Source organism: Dipodomys spectabilis, unplaced genomic scaffold (assembly GCF_019054845.1).
Source record: "Dipodomys spectabilis isolate Male_0828 unplaced genomic scaffold, ASM1905484v1 ptg000046l, whole genome shotgun sequence".
NCBI classification, from domain to species: domain Eukaryota; kingdom Metazoa; phylum Chordata; class Mammalia; order Rodentia; family Heteromyidae; genus Dipodomys; species Dipodomys spectabilis.
Genome location: NW_024870723.1, coordinates 1,996,938 through 2,010,402, shown reverse-complemented (window position 1 = coordinate 2,010,402; position 13,465 = coordinate 1,996,938). Strand labels below are relative to the sequence as shown.

General features: G+C 41.1%; 1 protein-coding gene across 1 annotated transcript in view; it reads right to left on the bottom strand.

Annotated features, from left to right (window-relative positions):
• Pappa (pappalysin 1) overlaps nucleotides 1–13,465 on the bottom strand; it is a 223,955-nt gene that overhangs the window by 107,656 nt on the left and 102,834 nt on the right. The window contains exon 9 of the mRNA XM_042678753.1: nucleotides 7,124–7,215. Coding sequence (XP_042534687.1) covers nucleotides 7,124–7,215 — 92 coding nt within the window. The remainder of the gene's footprint in view (nucleotides 1–7,123; nucleotides 7,216–13,465) is intronic.

Sequence of the window (13,465 nt, the reverse complement as noted above, 5' to 3'; positions counted from 1 at the left end):
CATGAGTTCAGATCTCAGCTTTCTGAGTAGCTAAGATTCTAAGCATGAGCCATTTGTACTGGGCTAAACATAGATTTTGGGATTTATGCTCCAATATTTTACAACTCAGCCTGGAAAATGGTGAAGCACCAATGCATCCTATGTGGAAAGCAATAAGGCTACTGCCAGTGGAGGGCGATCTGTTGTAAATGAAAGAAAACAGCACCAAATAGAGAAGACAGCTATGCAGAGACATCCATAGGATGTTAATAATGAAAATGGTTGTTGTTGTTGTTTTTTATGACTCATGTAAAAGACACAGCAAAGACAAATGTGTTCACTTTGTTTCCTGCTGAGACTTGGTGGTACCAAACAGATATCAGGAAAGAGAAATACTTTGCTACTTCTTTTTTAGGGGCCTGCCTGGGACATCATCTTTAGGACAAGCAGATAGGATTTACAGTCTTTTCTCCCTTTCCTGTCAAAACAACATTGGACAATTCACTGAAGCTCAATTTCTCAATCAGTAAAGGTGATATAACTATTCTTGGCTCTAAAGAGTTCCTGGGAGGGATGAATGGAATGTCTTTTTTTTAAAAAAGGGATTTTTACCATAAAAGTGGGCACAATCTGGTGCCTGGTAGCTGAAATCACTTCGCAGTGAAGCAAACAATTCTGTCTGCGTAAAGCAAAACTCCCATCTGCTAAAAGCTGCATGACCCTGAGTAAATTCCTGTTTTGTCCTCTTCCAAACTGGGATAATAACATACTTTATCTCATATGGCCACTGGGAGGACTGATATAACTTCTGAATGCATGTTAGTAATAGTAATAATAATAGGAGGAGTAGCAGTATTATTATTATTAGTAGTAGTAATATAGTTGGGTTACTACATATGACACTTATCCGGTTTCACAGTTTTAAATATTATACATAAACAAACTCTTGTATTTGTTTATGGTACTGGGTACCAAACCCAGAGCCTTGTGAATGCTAAACAAACTAAATATTCTACAACCAAGTTACATCCCCAACTTAGTAAGCTATTTGATCCTCCCTACAATGATTACTAACTTATTTTGCTGATGAGAAAACTGAGGTATAGATTAAAAATGTCTGTACCAGGCTTTGAACTCAGAATTCTTACACACAATGCTTATGTTCTTATGTCAGTTCTAAGCACTCTGCCCACCCTGGCTAGTAGGTTTTACTATTATGCTCATCATTTAAGTTTCTTTCTTTCTCTCTCTCTCCTTCTCTCCCATCTTTCCTTCTTTCTTTCCCTCCCTCCCTCCCTCCCGCTCCCCACCTCTCTCTCTCTCTTTCTTTCTTTTCTTTCTTTCTTTCTTTCTTTCTTTCTTTCTTTCTTTCTTTCTTTCTTTCTTTCTTTCTTTCTTTCTTTCTTTCTTTCTTTCTTTCTTTCTTTCTTTCTTTCTTCTTCTCCTGCCCCCTTCCTTCAAAGATCTATCTTCAGGCCAAGAAAACCTTTTTCTTATTCTTTAAGAAACTGTTTTGGGGGAATTACCTACTTTTTTTTTTTTCCACAGAGAGAGGTCTGAATGAATTCATGCAGCCAGAAGAAAGTTTTATTTTGCTTCTTAGGTTTTAAGGTTTTTGTAAGGTGAGAGGTGGATGGTCTATTATGACTCCACATTGTTTGAAAGAAAAATAATAATAAATGCAGCTCCCAGCAGAGCCCATTCATCCCCTATTCTCCTTCCCTCCAGCCTGGACTGTTTTCCTTTTTAATCACTGTTGGTCTTAAGTCTCATTGGAACATCCACCAAGAAGACATGGCGATTCATCTTCTTGTTTTCCTTTCTCGCCTGGGCTCAGCACAGGCCAGGGCAGCTGACAGAGGGGCTACAGGCTTGGTGACCCCCTGCTCCTCCCCGTAACTGGTAGGGAGCCAGATTGATTCTCAGTCCTTCCCCTTATCTACCTCATACTGGGGAGGGGTGGGTACGCAGCTATAGGGAGTGTTAATTGAGTTACTGGTCCTGGCTCTGAGACAGGACTAGAGAAACTGTGTCAGAGATCATAGACAAAATGAGGCTGAGGGAAGCCGGAGGGGGCAGAGAGATGAGTGGGGAAGGAAAGAGAAAAAGAGAAAAAGTGCCTGCAAGTCTGGGAGACAGAATGAAGACGTGGGGGTCCTTCTCACATTGTTTTGCTAAAGAAATGATATATCAGTATCAGGCAGGATTTGACCCTCCTCCCAAACTTTGAAATATCTGTTTGACAAACTGGGACTTCCTTAATATCAGGTGGAGTAAGAGAGAGAGAGAGTGCCCAGTCCCCCTTCTTTCACAAGGGAGGGAAAAACTGTTGCTTTGGGATTTAAAACAGCACAGGCTTCTACATCTAAATTGGAATGTGAATGGAGCTACCCTGAGACCCCATAGGGTACTAAATCAAAACACAACCCACATTGCATCTCGTGTAATGGCTTAAATGTCATCTCAGAAGGTAGCATGTTTCCAGCTCTGACTCAAGATATATGACTAAGTAGAACCCCTTTTGGGGATCCTTTGCATTTTGTCTGACTAATTTGACCATTACCTTCCCTCCTTCAGCTTTTATCAGCAGCCTGGCTGTAGTTTATGACTCAGTGCCTTGGAGTAGAATCCCTACTGCTGCTGAACAATGCTTCTAGCCAGCATGGGCCAGGGGGGCAGTGTTATTATTTCACTGATACCACGTTTCTTAACTGAAGCTCTGGGCCTGGTGTATGTTATATTTTTAAAAGGGGGAAGAGGACAAGATAATTTCCACATTGAGAGGGGATGAAGCCTGCATTGCCCAAGAGGTCTTGTGGGTGGTGTTTGTTTTAATAAGTGACTTATTATGTACTAGTGAATGAGGATACTGGGGGTGGGAAAATGGGAAAGGGAAGTCCTTGGGGTGTTGCATAATAACACAATGGCACCTTGGGGATCTGTCTGGATGTGTGGGCTTCTGAAAAGTGATTGGGGCATCTCCGTAAATCTGTCATTCATCATCACACTGATGTTATTGACTGTGGGGAAAACAACCCTTCCAAATGGGCAAAATGGGCAGCATGGGTGAAGAGGAAAGAGAGCAAAGGCTGAGGAGGGGAGGAAAGAGGAGGAAGAAAAGGGGGAGGAAGAGGAGGAAAATGAGGAGGAGGAAGAGGAGGAGGAGAAGGACAAGGAGGAAGAAGAGGAGGAGGAGAAAAGTAAAGATGAAAGAGCCAAAGAAGAGTGGAAGGAGGAAGAGGAAAAAAGGAAAGAGAAGAAAACCAGAGGGAGGAAGGAAGGAAGCCATTGTAATAAATGAAGCAGCAGCAGGGTAGGAAAACTGATTTTATTTAACTTGGAGACAGGATTTACACCTCTGTGAGAGGGAGTGAGCTTGGGTCAGTTAAGATTTCAAATCTACACATGGAAACAAGAGGGCTCATAAGTAGGCTCACACGAAATAATGATACCTAGCCCAGGGCTACCATCCAACGTAATGGCTCTTCATAAAGGATGGTCATGGCTGATGTCCTTGGCAATTCCTGCCTCCCTTCACCCAACACATCCAAACTCTCCACACTGGACTAAACCACACAGTATTTATGATACAATAATATTCAGATAGGATTTTAAATCGTAATCCACAGAAATCCAGTTTGGATGGCTTCTTAATAGAGGACTCCCTGGGAGGGCTGAAGAGCTAGCCTTGCATCTTATGACACCTCCTATTCCAGGTTTAAGATTCAGCCCCAGGACCCATCTTGTGCAGAGATCCACAGCTGTTACGTTACTTCAGCTGTGATTCTAGATGCTGTCCCTCGTTGGCACTTTGAAAATTGTCATGAGTGTAATGCTCCCTCCATCTTCATTAAATATGGGCTGAGAGTTCCTATGTCTCATCACCATCAACTTCAGATGCTAAGTCCCAGGATGTTGTGTCTATTTGTGGGGCAAGTCTAGGCTGGGAGGAGAATGGGGAAGTCTAGGCTGTGGTGTCTGCATTCCAGCTTCAGAGTAACTGGGAGAAGTCCGGATGGTCAGCAGCTCTAGTGAAGGATTTATTCACCATGAAAATGAGATTCACTAAATCTAGGGAAGGGATTCTGATAGCAAATACCCACAAATATTGAAGACAGGCTTGAGGGCTTTTACATTTTCTAGATGAGAACACTGAGGCTTGGCCAACATCACACAGCTATATTGTAAACCCATGTCATTCTTGCTTAAACTTGTTCTCTTACATACACATAATGTCTTAAACACACATAATAATGAGAATAATATCTTCCTCAGCAAAGCTATTGACACTCTCGTTTCACTTCTCTGACACCTGAATGCTGACTCTGGGTCAAATTGTCTCATTTTTGTTTTAGCTGTTCCTTTAAGAAGATTTTCTAGACTCAAGCTATGGAATTTGTCCTTGAAATGTGGTCCCTGGGAGCTGAGATCTCTGGATGAACTCCATTCTGTCTGGAATGCCTGTGTCTCTGTGTCTATAATCAGGTTCTAAATGGCCAATTGGAGGGCACAGCTGAGATTCTTCCCCTAAAAACAAATATTATTCAGTATGCTGGGGTAAGTAAGAGAGAGCCTTCCCTGGAAATCATCCATACTACTGACAATTTTGCCTTCCATCCCATTAAATTGTTACATGAATTGCTTCATAATGATATGGTTTTCATTCACTCCCTAAGCTCTGCAGCCTTTCTGCAAGTAGCTTGCCATGGTAGGCTCAGAGTCAAGACTCTCCAGGTTTAACTCCAACGATACCATGTCACTTTGGATCCTTCATTTACAGCCCCATGCCTCTGTTTTCTGTTTTGTAAAAGCAGGCCATTAAGAGTTATCCTGAGAATCGAGTTTATTAATGTGCTTAGTGTATTGTGTTCAGAAAATATGGCAAGCGGGAGCCAAGCCCTTAGAATCCAGTAGAGAATGAAAGTCTGTAAGATGCACATCCTCCTCTTCCTCCTGATCAATCAGGCATCGCCATCTAACCTAGTGGATCTAATCCTGAGCAGTCATTTCAACACAGAGGAGGAAGTGACATTCAAGAGGCCAGGCCAAGCAAGCTAGACTTAGATTCACAGCCTCATTGTCTCTCCACAAGCTTCTTCCAGTCCCCAGTTCTTCTAAGAAACCGTGACTAGTGTCATGATTTTCATTTGCTGTCTGTGTCCGGTGCCAACACTTATCAAATATCCAAATTCAAGGGGATGCCATACTGTGTACAGTAAGGGGCCAGAGAGTAGATATTTTGTTCCTTTGGGCCATAGGCTAAAACCATTTGTAATCCCTTGAATCTGTAATGTGAGAGCAGAGATAGATCTATGTACAAAAAAAAGAAGTATGTCTATTTACAAATACAGACAGTAGGCCGGTTCTGGCACGTGGACCATAGTTCGTAGACCCTTTCCATGGGCCACAGGCTTCTATCTGTAGGAATCATCCCTACCATCTCCTAACTCTACCACATCCCACTTCCTTCCCAGAGCCTTTACATTATATGCCACAGTCAAGTGAGTTAAAATGGGCAGATATTTTCCAGCAAGGTCAGTTGGTTGTGAGGAAGGTGATGGTAAGGTTCAAGTAGAGTCCACAATTAGGAGGAATCAGATATGCATTGGAAATTACAAGACTGAAGGGAGCCATATCTTGCAATTGAAAGACCTAAGGTGTCTGTAAACTCCCTAGTCCTTTCTTCCTTGTTCTTCCTCTACCCCACCCCCCACCTCAAACACAAACATTTGCAGTGCACCCCTTGTTATGTATATAGACCCTGTGTTTGGTACAAAGGAGCCAGTAGGTGCTCAATAAATTTGTGTTGGGAATGAAATTAAAGGTAAGTGATTCAAGGTTCTTACGCCTTCGTGAAGTTCAATCTATGAGAACAAATGTCTAAACATACACTCCAGTAATGCACTGCAGATGCCAGGACGCGATGACATCTCCTTCCCTTTAGTCCTCCTAGAAAATTGCCTTTCAGAGTAAATTCTTCCCACCAAGGTTTTCATTCCCTTCCCCCTCCTCCACCCCCCACTGTAGCTGCCCCTTTCCTTTTCAGAGAGTGCACCTCTGTCTTTTGTACTTGCAAATGAATTGTGATTAGTTTTCACCTCTAGCCCAAGGGATTAGCCCAGGGACCTTTGATCTTCAGGTATCGATTTGCATCTTAAAGGAAGTATGATCTCATCTGGGCCAGCTCAAAATTCCATCCCTTCCCCCAACCCCTGTCTGTTTACTGGCCCTGGGCTGGTCAGGGCCTCCCAAGTGGGGCTGAAACAACAAGATCGCTCAGACACTGCTAGAAGGCAGAGGAAAACACATTTCCCATCTGAGTTGGGCAAGGTGGGAAAAGGACATTTGCTTTCTAAACACAGGCGGGTCTGCTATTTCTCCTCTGGCAGATCAGAGAGACTGCCCACAGTTCCCAGCCTGCAATGAAGATTCTGGAAATTCCTGGATCCCAGCTAGAGATAGCATAGCAAAATGGGCTGAATACAAATTTGAGAATCAGACAAAATCAGGTTCAAGACTGGGTTCTGTCTTTAATCTTTTTTTTTTTAAGCTGTGTAATTGTGGGCAAGTTTTACCATTTCCCCTAGCTTTTGATTTGTCTTACCTCTAAAGCATAAAATCCTGGGCTGGGGATGTGGGTTAGTACTTGCCCAGCACACACGAAGCCCTGGGTTCAATTTCTCAGTACTACATAAACTGAAAAAGCCAGAAGTAGTGCTATGGCTCAAGTGGCAGAAGGCTAGCCTTGAGTAAAAGAAGCTCAGGGACAGTGCCCAGGCCCTGAGTTCAAGCCTCAGGACTGACACAAAAAAATTGTAATTTAATTTAAAAAAAGAATAAAATCCTACATGGATATGGTAATGGCCATCCTGGAGAGTTAGTATGAAGAAAAGAATGATCAAATAAATTCACCTGTCATCTCCATCATCTATGAGACGCTAATGTATTAGGGACCGAGATAGCTATTCTTCAGTATTGCTAGGTTCCTTGTTTGATTTTCATTGCAGTATTCCCTGGTGCCTAGAACAGTGCCTAACACATAGGAGTCACTCAATAAGCATGTAATATAAGGAGTGAACCATCATTTATAGATAATTATCATGATTATAAATAACCAACCAGCCAGGACATGGTAACGACTTACCAAGGCAATTGAAGGAAACCTCTTTTTGGCAGAAAAGGGAACAGCCATCACCATTCATCTTATTCATGTCATCACATTCTTCACCTTGGTCTCTGCACAGTGGACACAGAACAGAAATTTAGTAGATCATTTCATAACATGGGCAGGACAAGGACAAGTCCTTCCATGGGCCATAAACCTTCCAGGAGAGTCCCTTTATCTTCACCTGTTTCTTCACGTTCAAAGCAAGTTTCATAAAAGGTGTAGATTTATAAATTCCTATCACAATTGCCTTATTTTTTTGCTTCTGAATACAAAGTAGAATTCTTGTTTCAAAGTTATTTCTCTAAAATTTCAAGTTCCTTAAGTTACCAAGTCAGTCGGGAGTAAAAACTGAGTGAAAACTAAGCCAAGGAAGGAACAGATCAAGAAAAATCTCATTGCTGGTTGCTGGGAAGGTGGCTCAGTGGTAGAGCACTTGCCTTGCATGCCTGAGGCCCTGGGTTCGATTCCTCAGCCCCACATAAGCAAAAAGAAAAAAGCCAGAAGTGGCGCTGTGGCTCAAGTGGTAGAGCGCTAGCCTTGAACTGAAGAGCTGAGGGACAGCGCTCAGGCCCAGAGTTCAGGCCCCACGACCGGACCCCCAAAAAAAAAAAAAGAAAAAAGAAAAATCTCATGCTGTCTTCATTTTTCTGATTGTGAGTGAGTGTGTGTGTGTGTGTGTGTGTGTGTGTGTGTGTATTTGTGTGTGTCTCTGGGTCTGGATGTTGTCCCTGAGGGATTTTTTTTGTTTTGTTTTGTTTTTTTGTTTTTTTCTTCTCAAGGCTAGTGCTCTACCACTTGATCCACAGCTCCATTTATGGCTTTTAGGTAATTAATTGGAGATAAAAGTCTCATGGACTTTTCTGCCTGGGATGGCTTTGAACATGATCCTCACATCTCACTCTCCTAAATACAGCAACTAAGATTATGGATGAACCACTAGTGCCTGGCTGTGTTTCTGATTTTAAAAGGATTTTGCAAGAAAATTTTGGGGTTCCAACAATGTAAATGTGACTCCCTCACTCTTTGAATTGACAGCTTCCCTAAATCGCTTAGTACACTGAAAAGGAAAGTTTATTTTCACTCACATCCTCTTGTTTAGTAATCTTTGATTGAAAGTTAACTCTGACCCTGCTTGTTTTCCTTGGAATTATTTCCATCACCTAAAGATGATTTTAGCATGGGCAGAAAACAAGTATTACTCATTTTCTGAATTAAGCTTGAGCAAGGAGAAGGAAAAGCACAAACTGAAAGACTAGATAGACTGCAACTTTCTGGAATGTTCCCATCCTTTCAGAACCAGACAATCTGTGTTTTAGAACCCTATGTTCCAAACTAACTGCATAATCTTGTTTACGTCTTTGGCTTCTCCATCTGATCATTCTGTGATGACTTAGGCTAATCCCATTCTTCATTCACAGTAGCCACACATCAAGTTCTGAGTTGCTACTTGTGTGTAAGTTGCTACAATCTTGGAAAGTTCAGAACACATTTACATGGTGTAGAAAAGTTCTTTCTTTGCATGGTGTTCTTACAGATTCAGAGCTTCACTTTCTTGTCTTACAATGGAGACAGTTGCCCCACTACTTGTGTTGGATACAAAAAAGGGACTGTAACTTCAAGTGTCATACTGAGTAGATAGGTGCTCAGGGAATCACGTGTCTCATTCCCACTTTGCCTTAGGAGGTCTCTTCAGAGACCAGCTGGGTCCTGTCCCAGCATGGAAAAAGCCTCAGACTTTCCTTTGACCAAGGCGATTAACACCAGGCAATGATTGTTGTTTTTAGGAGGTGTCAGAGTAGCAGGAGAGTGCCTAGCAATCAATCCTTAAGATGGCCTAGGACACTGCACTGATCTCCAAAGAACCACCCGGGTTCTCTCTTGGCAACCCATGAGCAAAGACCTCCATACTCCCGTCTCAGTCTTCTCTGCCAGAGAATCTTATAGGACAGGACAGCAATTGCTGATGACCCTTTTACTTCTTAGCTATTTCGTGGGTTATCTGGGGAGAGACTTAAAAAAAAAAACAACAACAACCAAAAAACCTGGGCTGGTTCCCTAAGCCACAAAGAATATTTCCAACCTGCTTTCCATCACCAGTATGTTCTACTGGTTTAAGCCAAACATCAAGGTCACCACAAATATCTTGTAGGCATGACAGATCTATCATTAGATAGCATGGTTCTGCGAAACCTCCTTTGACCTCACAGGCCTGGGTGAGTAGCCATCATTCTCTGTGTTCACAGACATGTTGCTCCATCCATCACAGAAGTTGTCAAACTGACTGCCTTGGTCTGTTACTTGAGGCCTATGTGAAGCTGTGAGGTGCCTAAGAGAGTAAGAGAATCTGTCATCCTTCTACCTCAGTGCCCAGCATAATGCCTGGGCTGTACCAGGCAGCATACAGCCACTCCCTCATTTGTTAGTTCTGAGGGGTCATCAGGCCCCAGAGCAACCCAACGATAGCTCCAAATGAGGACCTAGCTCTCAGGTCCTATGTGTCACTTACTCCTTACTGAGTGTGTAAGCTTGAGGAATCCACTAGAGTCCCTGGACATTAGGGGTCTTCTTCTAAAAAATACGATAATAGGACCTATCCAATGCCGTTGTTGGGAAGAATCAAGGAGATCACAGGTAGCATGATGTCTCAATGTGACAGAGGCCCAATAAGTAAATGTTTACAGATATTCTTATCATTAGAATTATCCATCTTTACACTAAAGGTGAATTTGGGAGAAATTTGGTGTAGATCATTTGTGTCCATAATTCTTCATAAATTCCTTTTCCTATAAATAAGATGATGACACCCCTTCTTTCCTTCATGTTACCCTTCTTTCTCTTCCATCATTCTTCCCTCTATATCTCCGTGCTTGCTTCCTTCTTTCCTCCTTTCTTTCCTTCCTTCCTTCTTTCCTTCACTCCTTCTTTCCTTCTATTGTTTCTTCCTTTCTTTTTCATCTTTCTTTCCTTCCTTCTTTCCTCCTTCTGTTCTCCCTCTCTCTTGCCCTCTATTCCTTTCTCTTTTCATTAGGATGAGATCCATTAGCTACATACAGTTTTCTACAAAGTATAGCATATACCTGCTATCTACAGAAAACCTAAGTATTTGGTGTCTATCTGTGTAGAATACTGAATCTAGATTTAACTCCCCCCCCCCCCCCAATTAAATAGCTTCATTAAGTTGTGGAAACTATTGTAAATCAATCATGGTTATGGTTGCCATTTCAGATTGGTAAGAAAAATGGTAGTTTGTAGTGTTGGTGCCTGTGTCTGGCTCCAACAAGGATGGAATTAATTGTAAATTAAGGCTCCCAATCTGTCAATTAAAAAATTATTTGTGCCAAGTTAGAAAATGCCAAATCACAATTATGGTTTATCAGCAGTGACTGCAAATATTTTCTGAATCTTCTGGGCATGCAGCTTGATATGCAGCGTGCAATCGGACACTTTCTCTCTGAACTGAGCTGGAAGCACAGGCCTCTGTGTGGGAGAGAAGCATGAATGGCTCCTCTTTCCCCAACTTTGTTGCACTGGGAACTCTGTCTTCACATTCTATCGCTGTATTTGGATGTGGCTCTTACCTGCACAATGCTCACTGTAGAGTTCATGCTCAGACCGGCGAGCAGCTTTATTTTCTGTGTTCTTAAGTCATACATTCTTGGCAAACACCATAACTCAACACTTAAATTTACATTATCTCTCCAATATTAACATCTCGATTATTTTCTTTTGAAATTAAACTCACAGGATATTCAGGACATAAATATATATCCTGGATGGATCTGCTTGAGGAAGCCACTTGAAATTGTGCTAATGATCATTACTGGCATTATCAGTGTTAGCTTTTTAAATGTCTTTTTCTGGATGCCCATGGTTTATATTCATAATCTTAGCTATAGCTGAGATTGAGAGTAGTAGGATTTCAATAACTGAGGCTCAGTCTCAACAGAAAGATACTGGGTATGATCGTCTGGCAGGAAGTGAGATAAAAGATAAACAGCACAAAAAAGAACTGGAATTATTCACCATAGCTAAGATATGGAACCAACCCAGATGCTCCTCAGTAGATGAATGGATCAAGAAAATGTATGTATACACACACACACACACACACACACACACACACACAATGGAATTCTATGCCTCCATCAGAAAGAATTATACCACCCCATTTGTTAGGAAATAGAAAGACTCGGAAAAAATTAAGTGAAGTAAGCCAGACTCAAAGAAACATAGGTCCCATGGTTTCCCTTATCTGCATTAACTAGTATGTTTAGGACAAGCAGAAGAGGTAAAAAAAAAATGTACATATGACCATATAACGATGCTAAGCAACATGAACCCCAGGATAGGGGCACAAGAGGTTTTATCTTTGTTGTTGTTCTTCTTAATGTACATATAATATACTATGTGATTTTTTTTCTTTTGTATATTTTTCCCCCATGGTACAACAGAGGTCACTATATTTGATTCTGGTGCCCTGCATCTTGTATATACATTTTTCTTACTTGGGAGGAGAAGGGAAATAAAAAAATGCTGAAATAAGGATATAGGATGACCCATTGTAACAATGAGATGTATAAGACAGTACGTTGAAAATGAGCTTTACAACTTTGGCGGTGGGTAGAGAAAAGAGGAGAAAGGAGTTAAGGAAGTGGGGAGGGAGGGGATGGTAGGGGAAATATAAAGGAGGGTGTAACAATTCTTATTAGGAAATGGACTCATTACCTTGCTCATGCAACTGTAACCCCTCTGTACAGTATCTTTACAATAAAAATATACATTAAATTAAAAAAAAAAGATCTGGAGGTATAGTTCAGTTGTAGAGAGCCTGTCTGGAAATGATCAGACCCAGGGCTCAAACCTCAGTGCCAATAAGGAATTTTGTTTGAAGTCATTCGTTTAAAAACAGTAAAAAATAAAAAAATCAAACCTTCAAAGATACCAGATAAATTCAGATAACTCCTCTCTGAAAGTTACCTAAGTGTACGTTAATACTTGTTTACTGAATAATTGGCATCAGTCTTGAAAACATGGGGGAAAGCACAACCCTTATATAGATCATTACATCAGAAGAACAAGAGTGCGTGCTGAATGTTTGTAATCAGTATTCTGACCAGTGAACATACAGTGGGCTTTGCACTGTTTATGCAGACAGTGTTTGCGAGTTTCATCTGTCTTAGTAAATAAAACAGAATTGATGTTGTATATAAAAATGTACATGTATATATATATATATATATATATATATTACTTAAAGATTTTGAGTTGTTACTTTCTACTCACAGCTGACATCCTTCACTGGGGGACAGAAGCAGATTCTTGTACACATTTTTTTGAGGGTTAGTAAAAACAAAAAACAAAAACAAACAAGAAAAGAAACTCATTGGTCCTCATCTGATCTCACTGATCTCACATTTGCTATTTACTTCAATATTAGTCAAGATCCAAAAGCATCATGCTGGGCAATAACTGTCTATGTGGATAGGCATTCATGTGCAAACTCTTATTTTTTTACTCCTACAACTGTAACATGTTCTATTCTTAGCTGCTCCCTTTATCCCAAAATAGAAGTTTCTAGTTGACCTCACAGACCCACACGATTGCCAATAACACATTAGGTTGCTCTTTCTCCCTGTAACATCAGGTTTAGTGACAGACAGGAAGAAGGCTAACCCTGCCCCTTCCCCATCATATATGTACACCTGTGAGCTAGCTGATCCACCGTCTGTACATGGGTGGTTTCATGGCACTGTGAGGCACCACCCCTCCCCCCACAGAAGGAGTAATTGCGATCCCAGGTTGCACAGATATTATGTGACACCCAACAGGGCCATTTAATGGAGGAATTTTGCCAATAGCTCATTTTTTCCCATTTCCACACATAATGATTATCATTAAATCTCTCACTCATTTTTTTTTAAAAAGAAAAACCTCTTCGTTGATGGTATGATACACAAATTGATACAACAGCAATAAGCAACAGAATTTTCAGCCATAAGAAATCTAGTTTTGAATGAAATGATAGTTGGTCTTGTCTCCACCTCTAAGGAAAAATAAAAGCAAAAACAGAAAAAAATGAAATGCCCTTGCAATTTCATGCCAGAAAATATTTTTATGCTTATTCAGGAGGAAAGGAACTCAAAATCTCCTGCTAGTTCCTATTAGGCAGGTGTCTAGCATCTTGTCCTGAGGACCGAGGGGATAGGATGGACTGAAAATTCCATCAAAGCCCTATCTACAACATATACTTTTATATTCTTTAATCAGAATTTCTTTTTGGGGTTGGAATCTTTATACTCACTGATTCATTTTCTCCCA